This window comes from Diadema antillarum, unplaced genomic scaffold (genome assembly GCF_040938485.1).
Source record: "Diadema antillarum isolate AM-2024a unplaced genomic scaffold, OU_Dant_1.0 seq00000682_RagTag, whole genome shotgun sequence".
NCBI lineage: Eukaryota > Metazoa > Echinodermata > Echinoidea > Diadematoida > Diadematidae > Diadema > Diadema antillarum.
In genome coordinates, this window is record NW_027271587.1 from 2,953,837 (window position 1) to 2,974,947 (window position 21,111).

General features: G+C 38.7%; 1 protein-coding gene across 2 annotated transcripts in view; it reads left to right on the forward strand.

Annotated features, from left to right (window-relative positions):
* Positions 1–21,111, forward strand: part of LOC139737104 (uncharacterized) — an 81,680-nt gene that overhangs the window by 39,528 nt on the left and 21,041 nt on the right. For both annotated transcript variants that reach the window (XM_071647782.1, XM_071647783.1), the window contains exons 5-6: positions 13,566–13,866; positions 15,444–15,545. In XM_071647782.1, the coding sequence (XP_071503883.1) occupies positions 13,566–13,866; positions 15,444–15,545 (403 nt within the window). The remainder of the gene's footprint in view (positions 1–13,565; positions 13,867–15,443; positions 15,546–21,111) is intronic.

A 21,111-nucleotide genomic window follows, 5' to 3' on the forward strand; every position in this document is an offset into this window, starting at 1 on the left:
TTTTAAGTAAAATATATATGGGGATTGAACAAAAAAAAAAGAACGAAAAATCAAATAACATTTGCCGCCCAGCATGTTTTGCAAATCATTGAAACAGAAGGCCTGGACATCCTGTTGCAGTTGAAATATTCCTCATTACAATGTGTTTGGGGTTTTTGAGTTGTATGAATTTGATATGTAAATTATTAGTGTATGGGAGCTACCTCAATTTGATATAAGAATCAAACATATGCTGGATAAGTAACTTGTCATTGGCCTTGACAAAGTGATGAATGTTAGATTTCGAGCAGAAATTGGCATGGCAACACTCCTGGCAATAGCCAAAAGAAAAAAAAAAGAAAAAGAAAAAGAAAAAAAAAGGGGACAAATTGTCATAAGACAACGCTGCACAATGGCACTGTTCCAAGGGTCCCTGACCAGTAAAAATCACTGTTGGACCAGTAACTTTTTCAGGAATACTTTAGACCAGTAATAGATGGAAAATCTGGGTACCTACACAGAAAAAATGGGTAGTGTGCAGTCCTGCTAGAGTAATGAAAAGGTTTGTTAATTTCAGTATGCCTTTTGGGTTGAGGTATTCTGAGTTAAAATTGCATACAAATGTATCTGAAACACAGACCGAATAAGCGCTCAAAGGCAGTTTCCACATCTGTTCTGCAGTAACTTTAAAACAACAAAAAGCAGCTCCTAAGAAATAAAGGTCTTGTTAAAGTTCTGAGCAATCGTCTCATGAATTGTCAAATCATGTATGACAAGAAGTGGATCGGCGCTTTCAATTGTATATGTATGACTTTAGGAAAGTCATGGCCTCTTCCTAAGTGCCCTTCTTTTTTTTTCCCCCTTGGCCAGTGTATCACCACGTATACTTGTATTGATTTATGCCATCCCTATGAAAGAACTCCACTTAATTACTCCTTGATAAAGGCCATGGAGGCATGCCAGTCCGCATTCCAGAGTCGGCTTTTGTCAGCCGGCAATGTTTGTACTTTCATTTAAGGTCACCTATTATTAGCTCAGTAATCCCCACGGTCACATGACCAAGGCCATTGACCTGTCATTTGAGCCATGTGGTCACATGTCATAACAAAAGCCCTTTTTTTTTGTGGTCCATGGGTAGCAGGTAGGAGTGAAGTAGGTAAATCTTTGTGTACCCAATATCGTGATGACTCTGCCATTCATCCCGTACAATGTGTCTTTGCAATTGCTGCCAGCCGCGCATTTAGGTGAAAGGGTATTAATACTTTCAGTTGAGAGTTAAGCGCCAGCGGTATTTGTAAGTCAACACCATGACAGTAGTCTTCATGCATGCATTCCTTAATTTTTATGCACAATAACTTGTAGTAAGAAATCCCAAACTGTGTGTTTGGAGATATTGGTAAAGGATTGCAAAATGTTGACTTATGAGTGATTTTACAAGTTTTCCTGGGGGGGGGGGGGGGGGGGACCGTGGCTCTGACATGCTCATATCATTGTGCAGTGTGCATGTAGAAAACATGATCGTCAGCTGTAACATTTCAGTTTAATTTTTTATCTTATTAAATAATTAGTGTTCATTAAAATCAAGACACATTATTTCTATAACATATTACCGTAGAAGAACATTTTTACTGAGTTCTTGGCATCCCAGTATTTTGACAAATTGAAGTGCTAGAGCTGCAAAAATGTGAAACTTTCAGAAACAGAATTTTTTGTTGTTGAACACTTGTGCAATATTATGGCGAAAGTTCACATGTAGAAAGATGTCGGGAATATAATCTACAGATGTGTATTCATATAGGTTTGTAGATAGATATATGGAAGATCTTCCTATCTTAGACAATGCAGTCGTGTGGCTTCTCATTTCAAAGCGACTTCAACAGGGCAGAGCATAGATCTCTTTGATCTGATTGGGCTTCCCTATAAGCAGGCAGTGGTAGTAAACAAGAATATATTTCTGTTTACGCCAGTGGAGGAGACTGAAGTATGGGATATGTGTGAGAGATGTGGGCAGCTTTTATCATTGCCGATATGATCATGTGACCAGCAGAGATGAACCTGTGGAGTAGTGCATGACTGTTATCTGTTAATTTTGAATGTTTGATATGTATGCCTTTTTGCCTAGTATGGTGCATCTTGTCTAGCGAGAAGCGAACCATTGTGATGCCTTGTTTGTCTGCGGAAAAAGAAAACACAACCACATTTGCATAGTTTGCATGATTTTGAAACATTTTCTCAGAGAGCGTAGAAAAGAACACACAATTTGCGAAGTGCATCACACAACATTGAAGTATTGTCTCTTCTCCTGGTACACAGTATAGCACCAGTAGACCACCACCCAAGAAAGGAGAAGGAATAAAAAGAATATAAAAACAGAAGTAGATTACAACCCACATGTTAGCACCATATAGCCAATACACACACCAGAACTACAGTAAGGAGTGGCCAGCCAGCGATGCAGCATATAGCAAGCTAGTTGTACACACTCTTCCCTCCATTGTTCAGAATGCATGCACATAGTAGTGTGTGGTACATGTGTTCACGCACTGCTATAAGGCCAACAGTCTCCTTGTATCCTTTGTAATTATATTGGAAATACTGTAGAATTTAAACAAAATCCACCGTCTAGTTGGGTACAGTGGTAAATTGCGAGCATTTAAGCAGTGCAAGGGTCTGTGTATGTCATAGAAAAAAGTTAAGAATGGTCAGTCATGAAAAATCTGCAAATATAGGCTTTCAGACAGTAAGAAATGTTGAGATGGTCCCTGAAATTGTGTGTGAGATGAAGAAAATTTTAGGTAATTAGAAATCGAAGAGTGAATTCAGATAGAACTTTGGCCAGCAAACTTGGGTCAAAAATCTGCTTTCTGGATCATCATACTTGGATCCTAATTTGATTGTTATCTAATGATTGCCAAGTCAAGTGTTAAATGTTGCACGTTTTACTATATGACAGCACCTGTGAGAAGGGGTAAAAAACAACTCATTCATTCATAAAACCACTGAGATCCACTCTTATGATCATTATCAAAAGTGCTAGGGATAACTTTGATGCCACCCACAATTCAGTTTCAGTCAAGGTGCCAAACTTTTTGATGGAGAAATCCCTGAAGGAACTGTAATGTACAGAGCCTGCTTGGTGGAAAAATGACATTAGGGATCGCCTGAAAATAATCAATACCGGCTGCTGTGCACGAGACAAAGTTTGACGAAGGCGCAGAACTCGCGGGATGCAACTTGGGGAGACCATGATTTCTCCCCTTATTTTTTTCCCCTTCCTTGCCTTTTCATGTGTACTCTGCCTAATATGACAGTCTGGATGATGGGATTTTGAATATATTCATCCTGCTCTTTGTTGCTATCCCCAACCTTGCCAATGTTGACCTCCTAGAAGTGTGTCATGCATGGGAAACGCTAGGGGTCAAAGGGATCACATGCGAAGCTTGGCCGTTTGCTTGGCTACTTTTTTAGCTTCTCTCAACCCGAGATAATTCAGGTGGATTCACATTTTTTGCCCCTTTTTCATTATTTGAGGTGCTTCACAAAAAAACTTTGCACATGGTGTGCAGATTCACTTGGTTTTTGTTCACTCAGTTAATGGAGTTGTATGCACAGTGTATGGATATTCTCTACGTGTAATGCGGCGAGCCGTACAGCACACACAGAGTTAGCGCCTGTATTCTCTCCTATGGGGCCCCTTCAGACTGGAACTACTTTCGCATGCAAATGAGTTGTGGCCTCATAAATAAGCCATTACTCATTCTACATGCACTGCCTGTGCACACATGTACACTGCAGTCAGGAGTGTGTGTGTGTGTGTGTGTGTGTGTGTATGTGTGAACGAGCAAGAGCTGTGGAGTGTGTTGTACTGAGTATGTTGTGTTTGGAGCACATTTCAGTGTGTGCTGTGCCGCACCAGCCTCTACTACACTGCACTAGACTAGTCCGCTCAGTGCGCAGTGGTACATGTATGCAGCCTATGGCATTGTGCTGGCTGTAAAAAGGGTTAGGCTCTGTGAATCCACTGATGCATAATGGCATGGAGCCTGAATGATAACAAGGCTGTGTATTTTTTATTCAAACCCAAAGACCTCCAGGAAAGGCATTGCCAATTTACCAGTACTGCTACAAATGGATGTTATCGGCAAATATTTTCCATGTTATAAGTTGTGTGTAAAAAAGTACATTGAGAGTCTCTCAAGTGAACTTTGTATTTTTCTCCCCTGATCAGAAGGTCGCTTTAGTTTATATTTTTCACGGAAGATGTTAATCATTAATAGTCAAATTGGCCATGCTGGCTTGTCATATGTGGAACCTCCATAGGCACACAAAACTAGTGGTGGTACTGGGAGTTCTATAATTGAACCTGGAGGCTTTTTTTTTTATTACATTCTGCGTGCACAAGCCACAGCAGTATAGTAGTGTAAAGCTACACATGGCGTATGTGGTGCTGCTCAGTAGGGAGAAGTTGGATTATGTTACTGAATAGAAAATGGTTTTGACTAGTGAAAAAAAAAAACTTTTTCACATATCAAATTTGTTTGTAAAATGATGTAAAATAGTGTAAGATTTGTAGTTGCTTTCTTAAGTACTGTAAAGGCCTTTTTATTTAAAAGAAATGCACATCAGTCAGAGTTGGAATCATGAATATCAAAGATATAATAGCATGATAAAGTATAGGCCTACTAAGTCGCTCTGGTCTTCTGTAGAATTCATGCAGTCGTTGACTGGTAGTGGAATAGTAGCCTTTGTAATGTAAATAGAGCACATAACAGGATTAAATGTTCAATGCCTTTACATTGTAAGGGTATCAGGGGCATTATTTGATTTCTTTGTGTCATAGGCAGCTACTAATTTATTGGTTATATCCTGCAGGTTGTGCTACATTATTATTTTTCTTTTTAATTGATTAGACTTATTAACCTTTTTTTTAAGGGAAATTTCATCTGAAATTTCTAGCAAAGTTAATTTATGATTAATGCTTGGCCTTATTTTTAAGCTCAATTTCCACCACATTAGGGTAAAGAGGATTTAATTTATTGAAAAGATAAAAGTCACTACAATTCAAATTACCTTTTCATGTTATATTGCCTCTGGGTAAAGTGTTGTCAAGTTCATTTTTATACCTGAAAAGTAGGCAGATGATATTTTCTTGCTGGCCTACTCATAAGAACACTTTAATAGTGCCAGGCAGGAATATGTGGTCAGAGGAAATTGTGAAGTCCTTTAGAGTCACTGAACTACATTATGTTGATGTAATTGTAAAAAAAGAAGAAGATATTTGTCAATATAGGCCTACCCCACAGGTTTTTCAATTTTTATCAGCATCCCCCCCCCAAAAAAAAAAAAAATAAATAAATAAAAGGGATACCCTGTGATGACCAACAGAGAGAATGAAATATTTAAAGGAGATCAGCTTGATTGGTATGTCTGTTGAGAAATTGGTTAACCCGTTGAGGACGGGCTAATTTTTCTACAACACACATTTCCCATAGACACTTGCCCGAGTATACTTGCGACTCGTCCTCAATGGGTTAACAAAAGGGCCCATTCACTCTGACAATGAACACTAGAAAACTTGTGACATTATGCTGCAAGTTGCTTGGTAACTGAGACAAGGGCCAGCTGAAGCGTAACCAGAAAGAAAAATTACACAGGGGAGTTTCACTCTTCTGTCTTCATGTGAAGTTTGCTGTGACAGTTTGAGGAATGAAAACCCTCGGTGCAGAAAACTTGTGATTTTTCTCATGTGACTTCTGCTCATTATTTGGCTCACTCCCCACAGCCACACACAAAGTCTGACTTGCAGCTATCCAGCAAGGCTATTTTGTTTATCATTGTGTGAAATCTGTTGTTGCATGCAGTGTGCAAACACATTGCGCATGTGCTTCGTGGTGGACAAAACTTGCATATTATTTTAGTGCGGTAAGATTGCAAGTTTTCGTGGTAGTATGAGCTGAAGGGGTCAAACAGCATTTTTTTTTACAAGCGCTGTATATAGGGCCTATACCAATGAAAGTGGGCCTTATGGTTGAATACGAGGTTGATCCTGCAGGGCCTTTTTGTATGAGAATTTGCAGTAATGTCATCGAGGCATGCAAGGGATACTGATACGCCATTTATGTTTATTTCGTAAGATTGTATTTTTACTTTTTTGTTTTTTATTTTGTCATATTTAAAAAATGTATTCATTTATTTAGTATTATAATTATTATTATTATTTTTTGGGTAGGGCAATTTTGCGTGAATGTATCAAGTTGGATCCTGGCGTGAATGTGATGTGCACGCTCACATTTCTCCTTCCATTGCTGTACTTCATGCTTGTGAATTCACAGCAAGTGAAATTGTCAGTAAGTCCCGATCATGGCATGTACAGCATGGCATTCATTGATTTGCAATAAGATATGATGACATGTTTTTAGCCCGTTCCATATGGGAACCGGGTGACCTGTGTATTAAGTCTATGGGGATTTCAGAATTTAGTTTGGAACAGGTTTAGTGCTCGTTGACAATAATTTTCAACCATGACTCCTGTAGTAATAGTAAACCTAAGATGGTTTAGGTACTGCTCTATTCCTTGACTTTGCATAGGGTGTCAACTGAATGATATAGGCCTACTGTATACGCTGAATATTTTGCGAGGTTTTTATTATCGCGAATTTCACGAGTCAGGTGCTATTTGCAAAATCAAAGATGCAAAAATAATGACTCTGATCCCGATATGAATGTAACACACACACATTTCTCCATTCAGTACAGTACTCCACGATCACAAATTTAACCACACGCGAAACTGTCCGGAAGTCCTGATTCGTGAAAATTTAGACTCGCTAAATATGTGGCGCATCCAGTAGTAGTAGTGTACTGGATTTAGACAAAAGCGCCTCTGGTCCATATAATATGGCATGATTGGATTATTCATCAGGTCATGTTTTAATATGATACCAGGCATGTATAACAATTTTCTGGAGCAGTCTGCCAATCAGTATTTACTACATTATTGTAAACATTTGTAATCCTTGTTAATGTGTCTATGTAAATGGATGGACTTACATGTATGCGTGCATGCATACTCTTTTATGTTTTTATCAGAAGGATAAATATCTAACTTTTATACCTCTGCCCATAAGGGCACCAGAGGCATTATTTTGCTATGAAATATTTAGTCTATGTATTTAGTCTAGTGACCTTGAATATTTCAAGTTCATGGATGTGAGAGTGCAGTAACCTCTGTAGAAACAGGACCAAGGATTCACATTTCAAAGGGACTGTACAGTACTGGTTGAGGTGAGGATTGAGGTTTATAACATTTTTTTTTTTTGGTGAGATAATAAGAAACCTCTTATGAAAAATGAAGGAGCATATGATTTCAAAAAGGATTCAACGTTTATTTGATGGAAATTGGCCTAGAAATGGTTGAGACATCCATAAAAGCGATCATAATAAAATTGACATGCCACGACTTTTATTAGGATCTCTTTGTTTTACCTTGTTTTTTATCTCAGCCATTTCAAAACCGATTTTCATCAAATAATTTTGATTTCCCTAAGAATTGTAAGCTTTTTAACGGTTCATAGAGTGGTTTCCAAATATCTAGCAAAATGTTAAGGCTAGGTCACACTGCCCAAAAGTCGCGTAAACGCATGAATCACGTAAGAAATTCGAGCCTTGTGCGATACATTCGCAATTTGCGCATTTCATGAGTTTGTCTGACGTGGAACCTTCGTAGTTGTCTGCCAATGTGCGCCGGATCGGCGCTTTACGCGATTCCAGCTTTTGAGCAGCGCAAAACTCGGCTTCGCGTAAAAGTTTGCGCAGTATTGCGCTGTTTTACGTAATTTTTGCGTAGTTTGCGTAGCTCCTACGTGAACAATGCGTGAAATATATGTGGAATATCAGTGATCGTTCGCGAAAATGTTGCCGCTATCGCGTTCATGCGTGAATCATGCGCGATTCATATGCAGTTCATTAGTGATAATGCGCAGATTATGCGTGGTTTTCCGGGGACCTCAGTCATGGTGCACAACCACGAATTCGCCCTATTTGCGTCCCTATGCTCTGAAAGTGCGTTGTTTGTTAGTGATTTTTGCGTGATTTTTCCGTAGTTCTTGCGCAATTCATCGGTGATTTTCATCACGTAAATCAGCGAAAAATCTCTATGGGCAAGCAGGAATAACCAAATTTTGTGCGTGATTCATGCGTTTACGCGACTTTTGGGCAGTGTGACTGGGCCTATACAAGTTAAGTTTTCACCTCAACCAGTACTGTACAGTCCCTTTAACTAAGCAGGCAGGAATATATCATTTATATAATGCATGTACATAAACACAAATAAATGTTTGTATCTACAGTACCCGGTATTTCTATTCAGAGTTGGGCTTGTGTGTGTGTTGGTGTCTATGAATGCTGTACATACCATATGTAGCATATTTTGTAAATATCAACTTTTCAAGATAAATTTCTGTAAGTGGCTAAATTCACTCTGAAAAGAAAACAAAAACAAAAATTCAATATCATTCTTTTTCTAACAAGTGAGACTAATGATATTTACCGTGAATACAATACACTATTTTTGTGGTAATGTTTTTGTGTGTAATTGATTTTTCGAATATATCAGTTTAATAGTGAATTTCATGAAAATTAAGGCACCAAATAATAAACATTTGGTATTAGTAAATACACTATGCATATATACTTTTGTTCATAGGTGTTTGAAATGTTTATCAAAGTGATTAGAGCAAGTAAAATAGTTACCTGTAGTGATGCCTTAGTATGCTTTTTTTTTCTTTTTTTTGGTATGAAAGAAATCAACCTTGTGCAGAGTGAAAGTTTGAGGAAAATTGGACAATCGATGCAAAAGTTATGAATTTTTAAAATTTTTGTGTTGGAACCGCTGGATGAGGAGACTACTACAGCTTGTGAGTCATATGCGTACAACAGTATAAAGAAAATGTAAAAGAAAATTCAACATATTTTCACTTTTTTCGCATAATAAAAGAGCCCTTGACTTGCCTCTTTCTAAAGGCAGGGGGAATAATATTACCAATAACATTTGTCGGTAACGAGTCAGGGGAATGTGTACTTTTTTCAAAAGATGGAATTTTGTGAAATTCTCTTTATATTTTCCTTATATTGTTGTACGCATGTGACATCTAAGTTATTCATACACTGCAGTATCTTCTCATCCAGCGGTTACTGCACAAAAACTTCAAAAATTCATAACTTTTGAACGGATTGTCTGATTTTCCTCAAACTTTCAATGATGTGTTCTACTAATATTGCTACATTCTCTCAATCCTTATGTTTGTGAAGGTGAACTTGTTAATGTTGTATTACAAGAAACTAGCCCTTGATTCAACAGAAGAAAAATGATATGGTCACACATGTATATATATATTCAAAGGCGTTTTACTGTATCAATGTGCGTGAAGCATGTTTTGTTTTCATTTGCAACGCCCAGTGCCATTTTACTTTTCTTTTCATATCCCTCTCCTTCTCTCTCTCTTTCTTCCCCCTCTCTTACACTCTCTCTCTACCAATTGTAAGCCACTTACTGGATATAATATGAACAGGAAGCTGGTGAATGAAACTGTAGACAAAGCTCTCGATGCACACAAGGAAAAGTGTGTGTATCCAACTCTGCTGTTGTGTCTTTCTGTTACAATCTGCATGAAAGAATGTTTGCATTCTCTCAGACTACGGGTCCTTTTGTAAACCAAAGGTACCAATGCGCTGAGTATAATTGTGGTTCACTTCTTGGCACAAACTCTTTTTGAAGTGATATTTATGACCATGATTTCAAGCTCTGGACGGTACCTATTTAATACATTACAGTACTGTGAGGAAAATAGTAGATAACTTTTTCCCCTTCATTTTAATGTGGTCTCGAAGTATTTCAGCATTATTTGAGACACAAGTTTGGATGAGAAATTGATGCCTCCCTTGTGTAGTTGATAATTTGATACTCGGATAGTCACTTGAATGAGCATCACAGATGGAAATTGTGCTACGCCTGAGAACTCAGCAACAATTGTACATGTGCATTGATTCGGTTGCCTGAGCTATTGTAGGTTTCCATTGTTAGATTAATTGTTATTATATTTTGGATCAAAAATTTATCCTTAAAGGGACTGTACAGTACTGGTTGAAGTAAGGATTCATGTTTTGAACATTCCTAAGTGAGATAATGAAAAGCCTCTTATGAAATATGAAAGAGCATGTAATTTTAAGAAGGATTCAACGTTTATTTGATGAAAATTGGTTTTCAAATGGCTGAGATATCCAAGAAAGTGCTAATAATAAAAGGCGACATGCCCCAACTTTATTAGTATCTCTTTGTTTCACCTTGTTTTTGGATATCTCAGCCATTTCAAAACCGATTTTCATCGAATAAACTTTTGATACCCCTTAGAACTGCATGCTCTTTCACATGTCATAGAGTGGTTTCTGAATATCTCACAAAACGTTAAAAGCTAAATCTTCACCTCGACCAGAACTGTACACCCTTTAATTGATTGGTTTGAAGGAGCTTCACATGATTTTAGGTATTTTCTGCTCTCAGAATGTTGGCATGCTTGACACTCCGTGGTGTACTCTTTGCAAAATGACATTTTTCTTTTTAATGACATTTTCCAAATTATATTACTTTTTGTGAAATGATGTCACAAAGAAATTCTGATATCATGTGCTGCTTCCTACCGTCATTCTGAAATGTAACAATTTCTAACAAAACAGTTGTGACATCACAGGCAATTCTGACATCACTTCACCACTTGTACTGTAAAATGTAACAATTTCTGATAACAATTGTGACATCACAAAGCAATTGTAACATTGTACACTGCTTCCTACAACCACTGAAATGTAACAATTTCTGACAAAACAATTGTGTCATCACAAAGCAATTCTGACATCGTACATGTGTGCTACTTCGTATGGTCAGTGTAAGATCCCCCACAACATTGCATCCACCACACGACTTCATGCCTCTCAGTTTCCCCTTCTTTTGTTTAGATTTTGATCCAAAATATAAAACAAATGTACTATGCGTAAGTTCTAGTTACTGGCTAAAACTATGTGCCTCTTCACTTCGGGCCTGCACCCTTCAGAGAATACTGTAAGACATGATATATTCGCGGCATGAAATTTTTGTGAATTGGAGCCGACAGCCATCTTTGCGGCATGAAATTTTTGCGAATTGCCACTGCCATTCAATGCATATAGTGTATATAAGAAATTTCGCATGCATTGTAATTTCGTGAATCTTGGCGCTCGCGAAATTTGCGAAAATTAAAATGCACGCGAACATTCCTGGTGTTACAGTAGTACCACTTTGGAGTCACCTCTGCCCATAGGTTTAACCAGAAATTCTTAAGGCAAAGTATTTGTATTATAATGTTATGCCACATCCCACACTGTATGATGGTATGCATTTTATTACTGCATACCGGGTAAACCATTTCTGAGCTAACTGTTGGACCCCGTTTACAGTGCGGGGCTGGGCCAAGCCAAGGCCTAGCCGCGGCCGAGCCCAGCCTCAATTTTACAGTGCCGGGCTCAGCCCGGGCTTTTAATTCAAACCTTTCAATATTTTTGTCATAGTGGCGCTCTACTTGCAAGCAAACACTATTATAGGGAGGGCGCCGGTCGCAATGTGGTATAGTCTGGTTTCCAGACCCTTTGCCAACTAGACTCCGCGTCGCCGCCCCTTGATGAAGTCACCGCCTTTGCCGAAGACAAAGGCCTCTGCAGGACAAAACCACCTTAAACTATATTAGTTTTCGACGTTGAGGGCGTTAATATCCTGAATAGCGAAATAGTATGGTCAGAGGGTCTGGAAGCCAGACTAAATTTGGTACTGCATTTGGCCCAGTTTGCGTTTACAGTGAGAAAAGGCCGGGCTCAGCTGCGGCTGAGACTACTGCCAAAGCTTGGCCAAATGCGCGGCCGATTTTGGTACCGCATTTGGCCTTTTGCGCATTTACAGTGAAATAAAGGTCGGGCTCGGCCGCGGCCGGGCCCGGCCCTTTCACTCACTGTACACTGGGTCTTAGACAGTTTCACCCTCCCCCCAAAATAATGAATGAAAAAGGAGAAAAATTTGCTATCTAAGCTACAGCAAGGATTTTACACACACTGAATGACATTGGTTTGAATTACATTTTCAATTATAAACATATCCATGAGTTCAGGTCAGCAATTTGTCAAAAATTCCAGCTGAAACTGTGTACTAGGTCAAACCCCCTATTTAGTGCTGCCAAGATTGTAATTGTGGAACCAAAAGGCAAGAATAGTAGGCTTAAGTTTTCTTCACAACCACTTTAATGTCATAGTGTTTCTTATTTATCTAACTGTGATTTTCCCCTAAATTGGTGTATTGTGATCAGAAGCACTCTGTCTATATTGTAAATATGGTTCGATATAGAAGCATTCGCATGAATCAAGGATGAGCAAATGTCAGCTGAAGAAAAAATTTTGTGTATTTTCCTATTACTGTAATGTACATTCATACTTTGTCAGCACAGCTTGGTTGCTTTTCTACCTGGTGCAACTTGTGCATTGCCTCTTTGCACGGGGAGGTGGAATGTTTTCTTTCGTTTCATGACATTTGCTCCTCCGACAATTGCTCCCATGAAATATTTGCATGCTAAGCCACACATAAATTCTACTCAAAAATATAACTCAAACCCTAATCTTTATCCTCACATTAAATTAAACCTGAAACCGTATAACAACCTTAACCCTAACCCTAAGTCCTTGGAGAAAATAAGACCAAAGCAATTGTCGCAGAGCAAATGTCATGTCACACGATTTCCTCTGGTACTATTGTTTGTTGGTGTGCCCATGCTGTTGCAAACTGTACAGTATTGTAAGATTATGATTATGAAAAGATTAATCTGTATCTGGTAGGAAATATGTGATTTTAAAGAAAATATGTGTGATTTGAGAATGTGATTCACTTTGCAGATGCATGCCAACAATTGTAGGTGATTGTTTATCATCAAGATTATTTGATATTTGATTTTCTTGTATGTTATCAGGTGACGATGCCAGGGTATTTTCCTGTGGTACTGCTTTTTACAAATATTTTGCTGTGTTCGTAGACCACGCATGTTCAGTGTGATCAGGGCTTGAAGAGAAACATTATACCCGTTTGCCTGATTTGGCAATCAGGCAGGAATCCAATACATTCTACTTGTAAAACAATGAGTTTTGAATGCTTGAGGCAAACCGGCATGAGAATGTGTGGTACTATAAGAGACACATGGATTTGTATTTGAATCTGTACGAAACTGATTGGTTTTTACCTCCATACAAAAGTGGCATTTGTGCGTATGTCTGTGTGAAAGATGATAAGTAGGCTTACTGTGAGGGTAGAAGTTACGCTTTCTGATGGGCGAGTGATAAAGGCGTGGAAGGGTTGGGGATAAAGGAAGACCAGAGCAAAGTAAGAGTGTTACAGGGAGAGGGGGTGATGTAGATACAATGCCAAAAGTCTGTGTGCATGTACATTGTAGATTGGGATGTGATGTCCATACAAGGGATAGCTGCCCAAATCTAATTCTCCTATTTTTACCTCCTTTCTGCAGGACTTGTCGGGATCATTAGACGATCTTCCGACAGGATGTGACTTCAACAGCCAGTCATCATCCACGGCAGGCGCAGCAGGAGCTGTGGGCAATTCGAGTAGCCACGCCACCCCAAACACCAGCAGCTCAAACAGCCAGAGTGGTTCATCAGCTTCCACAGCTCCACCCCTCTCCCCAGCCACCTCAGTACACTCCCCTCACGTCCACCCGTCAGTTACAGCCCTCAGACCCTCCCCTTCACCTGTGGGCTCACCAGCGAGTCATATATCACGCTCATCACTATCTCCAGCCAGTGTTCATGGTAAGTTTTCGCTGGTGTTCTAATACCCTCCCCCATTTCTTTTTGGAACAACTGGAAAACTCATACTATACAACATACAGTGAACCTTTGCAAACTATATACCAGAGACAAATAGTAGCACAACCTGTAAAACATGATGCCCCCAATGCACCAACACAAGTCCTCATGTTTCTTATTTTGCCATATTTTCTCCCCAGATTCTACTGTCCTATGAAAGCACTTAGAAAAAAAATGTTAGTTTTAAAGAACCTGTGTAGAAACTGATTGGTGATCATAGAATCTCCTCAACCTATCATATTAAGATATTGCCTTGTCAAACAGTCTGTAGTTACTGTTTGTTTGTTTTTGTTTTTTTCAAACAAACAACAGTTTGATTCGTCAGTGAGTATTAGTGTGATATTCCTGCATTAATGAAGCCAAAGTTAAACTAATATTTTGGCTGATAGCTACTGTGTCTAATATTCAGTCGAGCAGAATGAGTCTGGCACAGACAGACTACCTGACATGAAGTTCAGTTTCATTTTCTCTGCAAGGAGAAAGAAGAGTATGGACAGGAAAAAAAAAAATGGAAAGTTTTTAAAATCAAGTCCCTGTGCTTGCTGTATTTACCATTCCGTTTGTTATGTAATCATTATTGCACGCATATGTTAACTAGTGCCGAATCTTTACATCTTTGATGATATTAAAATGAACACTTGCAAGTAAATCCTATAAACCTGTAACTGCCAGTTTTCAATTCAGTGTGTACCTCCCAAGGAAGATATGTTTTCACTTCCCTTGTTACTCCCACATTTATTACACTGATTGCTTGCATTCCACTGCCAGCTGAATTTTGTCATTCAGTGTACACAGTGGATTGGCAATTATCCAAGAATAAATGGAGGAAATGTGTTCTAGTACAAAGTAAGATCATAACTCAGTAAGAGTTTTTTCCTGATTTTTTGTCATCATTGCTGTGTACCTTTTCATTAGCAATATTGGTTGGCACAGGATGCATTTTATAAGTAATGGCAGTTTCATGTGTATAAGTTGTAGTTCAGTTTTATTGAGCACATGGTACAGGAGTGTATGCTCAAGGAATGGTGATTTCATCACTTCCATGAGCGGCTCACCTGGTTATGAATGGTAACCGAAACAGACCGCGGGGACCTGCAGGAAAAACAAAAAAGGAAACCTGTGCGAGACCAGTTGATAGATTGGAGTGCATGGAGGAGGGGGGCGTAAGAGAATACGCAAGAGGGAACTCCCCCAAGTGTGAACTGTGGGCTGAGCAGTGGGACAACTAACCTGTCCAGAGTAAATGAAGACTTCACTGGTGAAGAATCTCCCAATGTGCAAACAATGTCTGACCGGAAAGGACCTACTGCAATAGCCTGGTGACTCCATCAATTCTTATGGCAACTACTGTACACTCTTGACGAATGGAATGATATTGGTAAACATGTACATGATCATGGTTCGTAGATGCTGTCAGTGCTTGTGGGAAATTATTTGCAATATGTTACAACTTTTGTGCTTCTTTGTTGTCGTATGTGTGTGTGTTTGTTTGTGTGTGTGTGTGTGTGTGTGTAATGTAGGTGGTCCTATGACTCCGCAACCTTCACAGAACCAGACGTTACCAAACCAGTCAGATGCTTCGACACCGCAAACGCCAACTTCAACACCAACTGAAAGTAGGGGTAAGCTCTCTTCATTCTCTATTATATTTGTTTGTCAGCTGTTTCTAATGTAAAAAAAGAAGAAGAAAAGACACACACACACACACACACACGCATACACAAAGCACCCCACCCGAAAATCTTCCAGAAAACAAAACAAATCAAAACAGAAATGGGTTCGTCTGAGGTAAGACTTGGCTTTGGCTGAGGTGCATCTGCATGATCTATGTATTGTTGTTGATTACTATTTGCTCTTTTCAAGGGTGTGATGTACCATATGAGCTGTTATATTTGCTTCTCTTTGGTCACTTCTGTACCTCCTCCCTGGTTTATGTGTGAAACTTGATGGTCATCAAATCACTCAACCACATACAGCAAAAATGACGCATCGTACCATGTTGGATACCTTCAGCAAAGGCTGTCTGGGAACATTTTAAATCACATGCTAGCGCTTTCAAATTTGAGTCACTGTGTTCTGTTTATTGATGCTAAGGCTCTGATAGCCCACACAGATTAAAGGCCAATAATCATATCATGGAAGATGAAATGTTATAGCAGTGAATTTGCACTACTCCTATACTTTTCTGGAGAGACATAATTATATTCATCTTTACATTTTCCATGATGATATGAAGATGTTATGTCCTCATTTGATGTGAATGCAATGTTACAATAGTTAAAGCAAATTCATGGCCATGCTACGTGGAAGATTTTGTTTTCTTTCTCTCTGTTAAGGCCTTATTAGACATGTTGGATTCGCTCATGCTGAAGCTTTTAAAAACTCTATTTTTAGTTATTTACTTACAAATATTTATTCTAGTAGTTTGGGTTTCTAACAATATCAAGTTAATGCAGCCTTCACTAAGTGGAAACTACATGATTTCATTAGAGAAAAAAGGTTCACAAAAGTCATTATTTGGTCATGTCAGTACAGCAGCTCTGAATATTTATATAAGGGAAAGAAATTCTGACCAGGGTAAATGATTTTGTGGAGCCCTGTTCACATTTGTATTTTCACTACCTTTGCTGCTGCAATGTGTTTACTACATATATTGCCTTTACATATAGTAAAAAAAAAGAAAAGATAAAAAGATAAACACGTTTCCCACTGATCTATGCCTGGAATTCAAAGATTACACACTCATTCAAAAAAAAAAAAAAAAAAAAAAATGCAAAAGCAAACAAACTTGTATCCCTTGCACACATTTACCCTCGATATGAAAGTACAGAGTGATTAAAAGATTTTATTGTCATTATTTTAGTCATTTTATCAATGGAATGTCGAGAATCTTGTTTAGGGAAGTACTGCAATGGTAGATATCTTGATAGTTGTGCCGTGTTGCACAGTTTAATTTCTGTAACAAAAACAACATTGCATGAGGAAAGTTTTTTTAAAGAAAGTTTGCACATTGCACACTTAATGTATGATTGAAATCAGCTGCAGTTGAAGGTGCTGATATCATTTGATTGCATTATCTTATGTACTTCATTGTAAGTGGAAGAAAAACTTTTTTTTTCTCGGTAGCACTAGAAGCTTCATAATTGCAAAATGCTATCGAGTCACAATTTGAATGATGCTTTTGGCACTAAACTTGCAATTATAACAGCTCATGGTATGTCATTGACATAAATATGCAAGGTAAGTTTAGGGGGAAATTAATGTGAAATTCTTAGGGCATTGATAAAAAAAAATGAGGGGCAGAGAAGGTGGCTTTTAAAGGGGATAGACTTTGGTTGCAGAGCTGTATGAAACTAATTCAAGGAATCAGGCATTTTCAGAGCTGGAGAAACATTTCTTTTGTGGGAAATGTGTCTCGTACATTCATCTCTTGCTCTCCCTTTGTTGTTTGCACGCAGTGTTAGTTTTTGTTTTCATATAATTTTTTTTTTAATGTGCGTGTGAAATATGTCCCATGTATTTGAGAATGCCTTACTATGAGGATTTTGCTAGAAGGTTCAATTCATATTGGTCAATCAAGTATTTGATTGTTTTATATTATGACACCTCAAAAATAGGAAATAGAAGTATCAGCCCTCATGAACAAATGCTTTTTCAGAATTGCAGTATTAATATAAATTAAAAGGAGATGAATATGAAAATGGGATGAGGCTTGTCATAGACAAAAAAAGTATGGCTTTGCAAAGATCAATTAATAATAAAAGCCACAGATTGTTTTCACTTGAGGGACTGAGATGCATTGTTTAAAAAATGCAAAAGACACTGTTGAATTAATTATGTCATTATGATAATGAAGTTGCAGTGAAAGAAATAATGAATGTTTCATACGTGGAAAGAATAGCCGCTAATTGTCACGATCACATGGGTAGTGTATCGGACAAGGTGGAGCGTGCATTTAGTGGCAATCAGTGAAGCTCTGGAGGGAATGCGATGCTGGCTTGATGGTAAACAGGACTCGGGGAGAACCGGGGTGGGGGAGTTTAGGAAGGAAACGAGAAATCATACCAGTTCACAGCACCAGCATGTGTGCCGCAAGGGATAGTATATCGTAACTTTGGTGTCTAATATGGCATATCCTTATTGGAAACCTGATGTTGTGTGTTTATGTGTGCGTGTGTGTGTGTGTGTGTGTGTGTGTGTGGAGGGTGGGGGGCAGTTAGTTGCATGTTCAATCAATCTGCAGTGTGTTATTGAGGGAATGCCAGTTGGTTAATACCAGACTGTTGCATTAACTCTCCTTTGATTCGTTTTGTGTGTTCCTTTTTAAAGGGTTCAATCACCAGCATGGAATGAACAGTGGTAATAGCAGTGGTGCCGGTGCAGGGGCACAAATGCCCCCTCCTTACAATAACCAACAAGGACCTTCGTCCAAAATGCCATTCCAGAATGCTTCAGGTAGACTGGCCACCAAAAAGTACCCCACTCCTTCTCTATCTCTACTCCCGTCCCCCTTTTACCCGTAACCCTTTCAACCCTGGTACTTGAGAAACCTGCAACCTTTTTTCTATTAACTGTGAATGCGTACATTGTACATTGTACTTGAAACTTCTTCAAAATCCCCAGCAATGCAGAACCTAATACCCCTTTTCATCCCCTCCACTCCTTACTTACTCCTGGATCCAGCTGTAATGAACATAATTCTTTGTCTTTGTTATAAATATGTCTTGAAGAAATAAAGTATTCATCTGAATATTTTATATGTAACGAGATTAAAGTCCAGAAGCTGGCTCAGTTATGCTTCCACAGCCTGTGAAGATGTGTGCTATGAAAGATGAATAGTATTACAAATTTGTTTTTATTTTTATTTTTATTTTTTTTTTTTTGGGGGGGGGATGGGGTAGGGAGGGGATGTCTCATGTTTGTTTATAAGACCATAGAATCTTTTCAAGTTGTCTCAAGTTGTTAAGTGTTGCCCTGTTGAACGGTCCGAGGTTAATCTTGTATTCCTTGTCAAAGCAGAACTCCGCAACAGAAAGAGAATGAACTCCATTTGCATGAATATTTGATATACACTTGATTTAGATGATACATGTGTTTTATGTTTATCCACAGTTTCTTTATGTATGAATGTAGTCTAGGTGCATGTAGACTTAACTGACTTAGGAACATCAGGAGATGAGATACAGTTGTATGTGAAATAGTCTATGTTACATAGTTGCTTTGTTGTGCTGCATTTACTTTATATTTCTGGCGGCCACGGCAGTCACGTTTCAGGCCACCGTGGACAAAACGGGATGGATGTGAGACAATACGGTGGGACGGGATAGGCAGATGTGACAGGCTATGGTTGCCTTGGCTGCCGTGTCAGATTTTTAAATTGTAAAAAAATTTGCCATGGCAGTCCCAGTGCAATGAGAAACGTTGTATGGCGTAATAAAACGGGATGAACGCAACAAAACACAATGGCACTTCATAGGATGTAACAAAACTTGGAGGTGGTCCGTAGCGGGCCGTGACGGAAAATATTGTATTGATGTCTAGCCTGACCAGAAACTGAGAACGGCGTCTGATAGCTATATGTTCACCGGGACAAGGACTGGAACAAACAAGACTGAATACAAAGAGGGGAAAAACAATGTCTCATCTACCCACGGTGCATTACGTTTCAGGCAAACGGGGCTGCCATGGCGGCCAGGAACATGTTGTTAATGCAGCACTGGGATGTATTTGGTCCCTTTCGAGTATCTTCTCACAGTTCGATTTTCTCATGATTGCAAAGGCCAGCATTGATGTTATATCATGCTCATAATGGCTGAAAACTTTCTTTTTAAAGCAGCATTTTCAAATGGTAGAATGATTATATCAATATAAGCTATCCTGCGGAAATGGAAGTTGGCCTTTTGTATACTGCCTCCTCTACGAACGGTTCTATCATTTGACCTTAAAAGTATATGTACAAATAGGGGACAAAGATGATGGCATTCATTCTGAGAAGGAGTTACTTTATAAGCATAGTGATCTGTAATGGAGAGAGGATTGCATTGGTATCATATGACAGTTATCATTAGCTTCTGGGCATTTGAGGGTGAAATGAACTTTCAAGATTTCTCATGCTAAATCCGAGGCAGTTTTTCCTACAGTTGTGCTTGTGATTTGCAGAGTCCCTGTATTTTTGTTGTGTGGACTGAAGAATGATAAACTGCACTAAAATTGTTACTGTAAAAGTGGATATTTTCGCGCTTGGTCGAGCAAGATGAATTTCATGTGTTTTTAATTCTGCAGAATCAAGACATTACATAGTGGTACACATAGCAAGCAAAAATAGTTGTGTGCTTGCATTTTCCCCCAAATACCATTTTTCAAAAAAAGTAGGCCCAGTAATATGTAGGTAGTAGTAGTAGTACCTCCTTGAAAAAACGTTTCGCGATCCTTGTCACAAGTAGTTGAGAATGTTTGTTGCAATTCCAAAACTGGTGATGTCATCCTGTGCATTAACCTGTTGAGGATGGTTCGAGTTTGCTCCAACACACATTTCCCATAGCCACTTGCCCGAGTATACACTGGACTCGTCCTCAACTGGTTAAGAAACATTCTAGAACTATTGAATGGCTAAGACTTTATAAGACCTGCAAATGTCACTGCCCTGTAGGAGAGTCATTTCCACAGTACCAAACAGCACCCAACAATAAAATTGAGAAAACAAAAACAACTGGAAGCATGATATACAAATGTATGTTATCCCCCCCCCCCCCCCAACAAAAAAAGAGCATTTGATATGCAGTCCCATGCACTGAAATAAGTGTTGCCATTGAAAGATAGTATTTAACCTTGGATTTTTTATGCAATTTTACCTCTTTGTGTTACTTTTATAACTATTTGCCGAAGATTAGAAAGATTAATAGTAGTAAAGATTAATAGTTCATACTGAGATGCTTCTATCAATTTGAGTTACATTGTCTGTAGGTAAAGGTTGATAAATCTGGGGTTTACAATGATTCAAAGTGTGTATTGCACACTTAAAAAACCCCAGTAAAAAATACATTTACAATGTGTTTGTGCATTTTGGAATATGAAGTGTTGAGTGCTGAATGGCTGAAACTTGCTCCTAGTACTGGCTTAGGCCCTATAATGTGGCAAGCGCTGTGCCGGATAGAGAATTAGTTTATGGCTGAACTATGGTACTTCTCC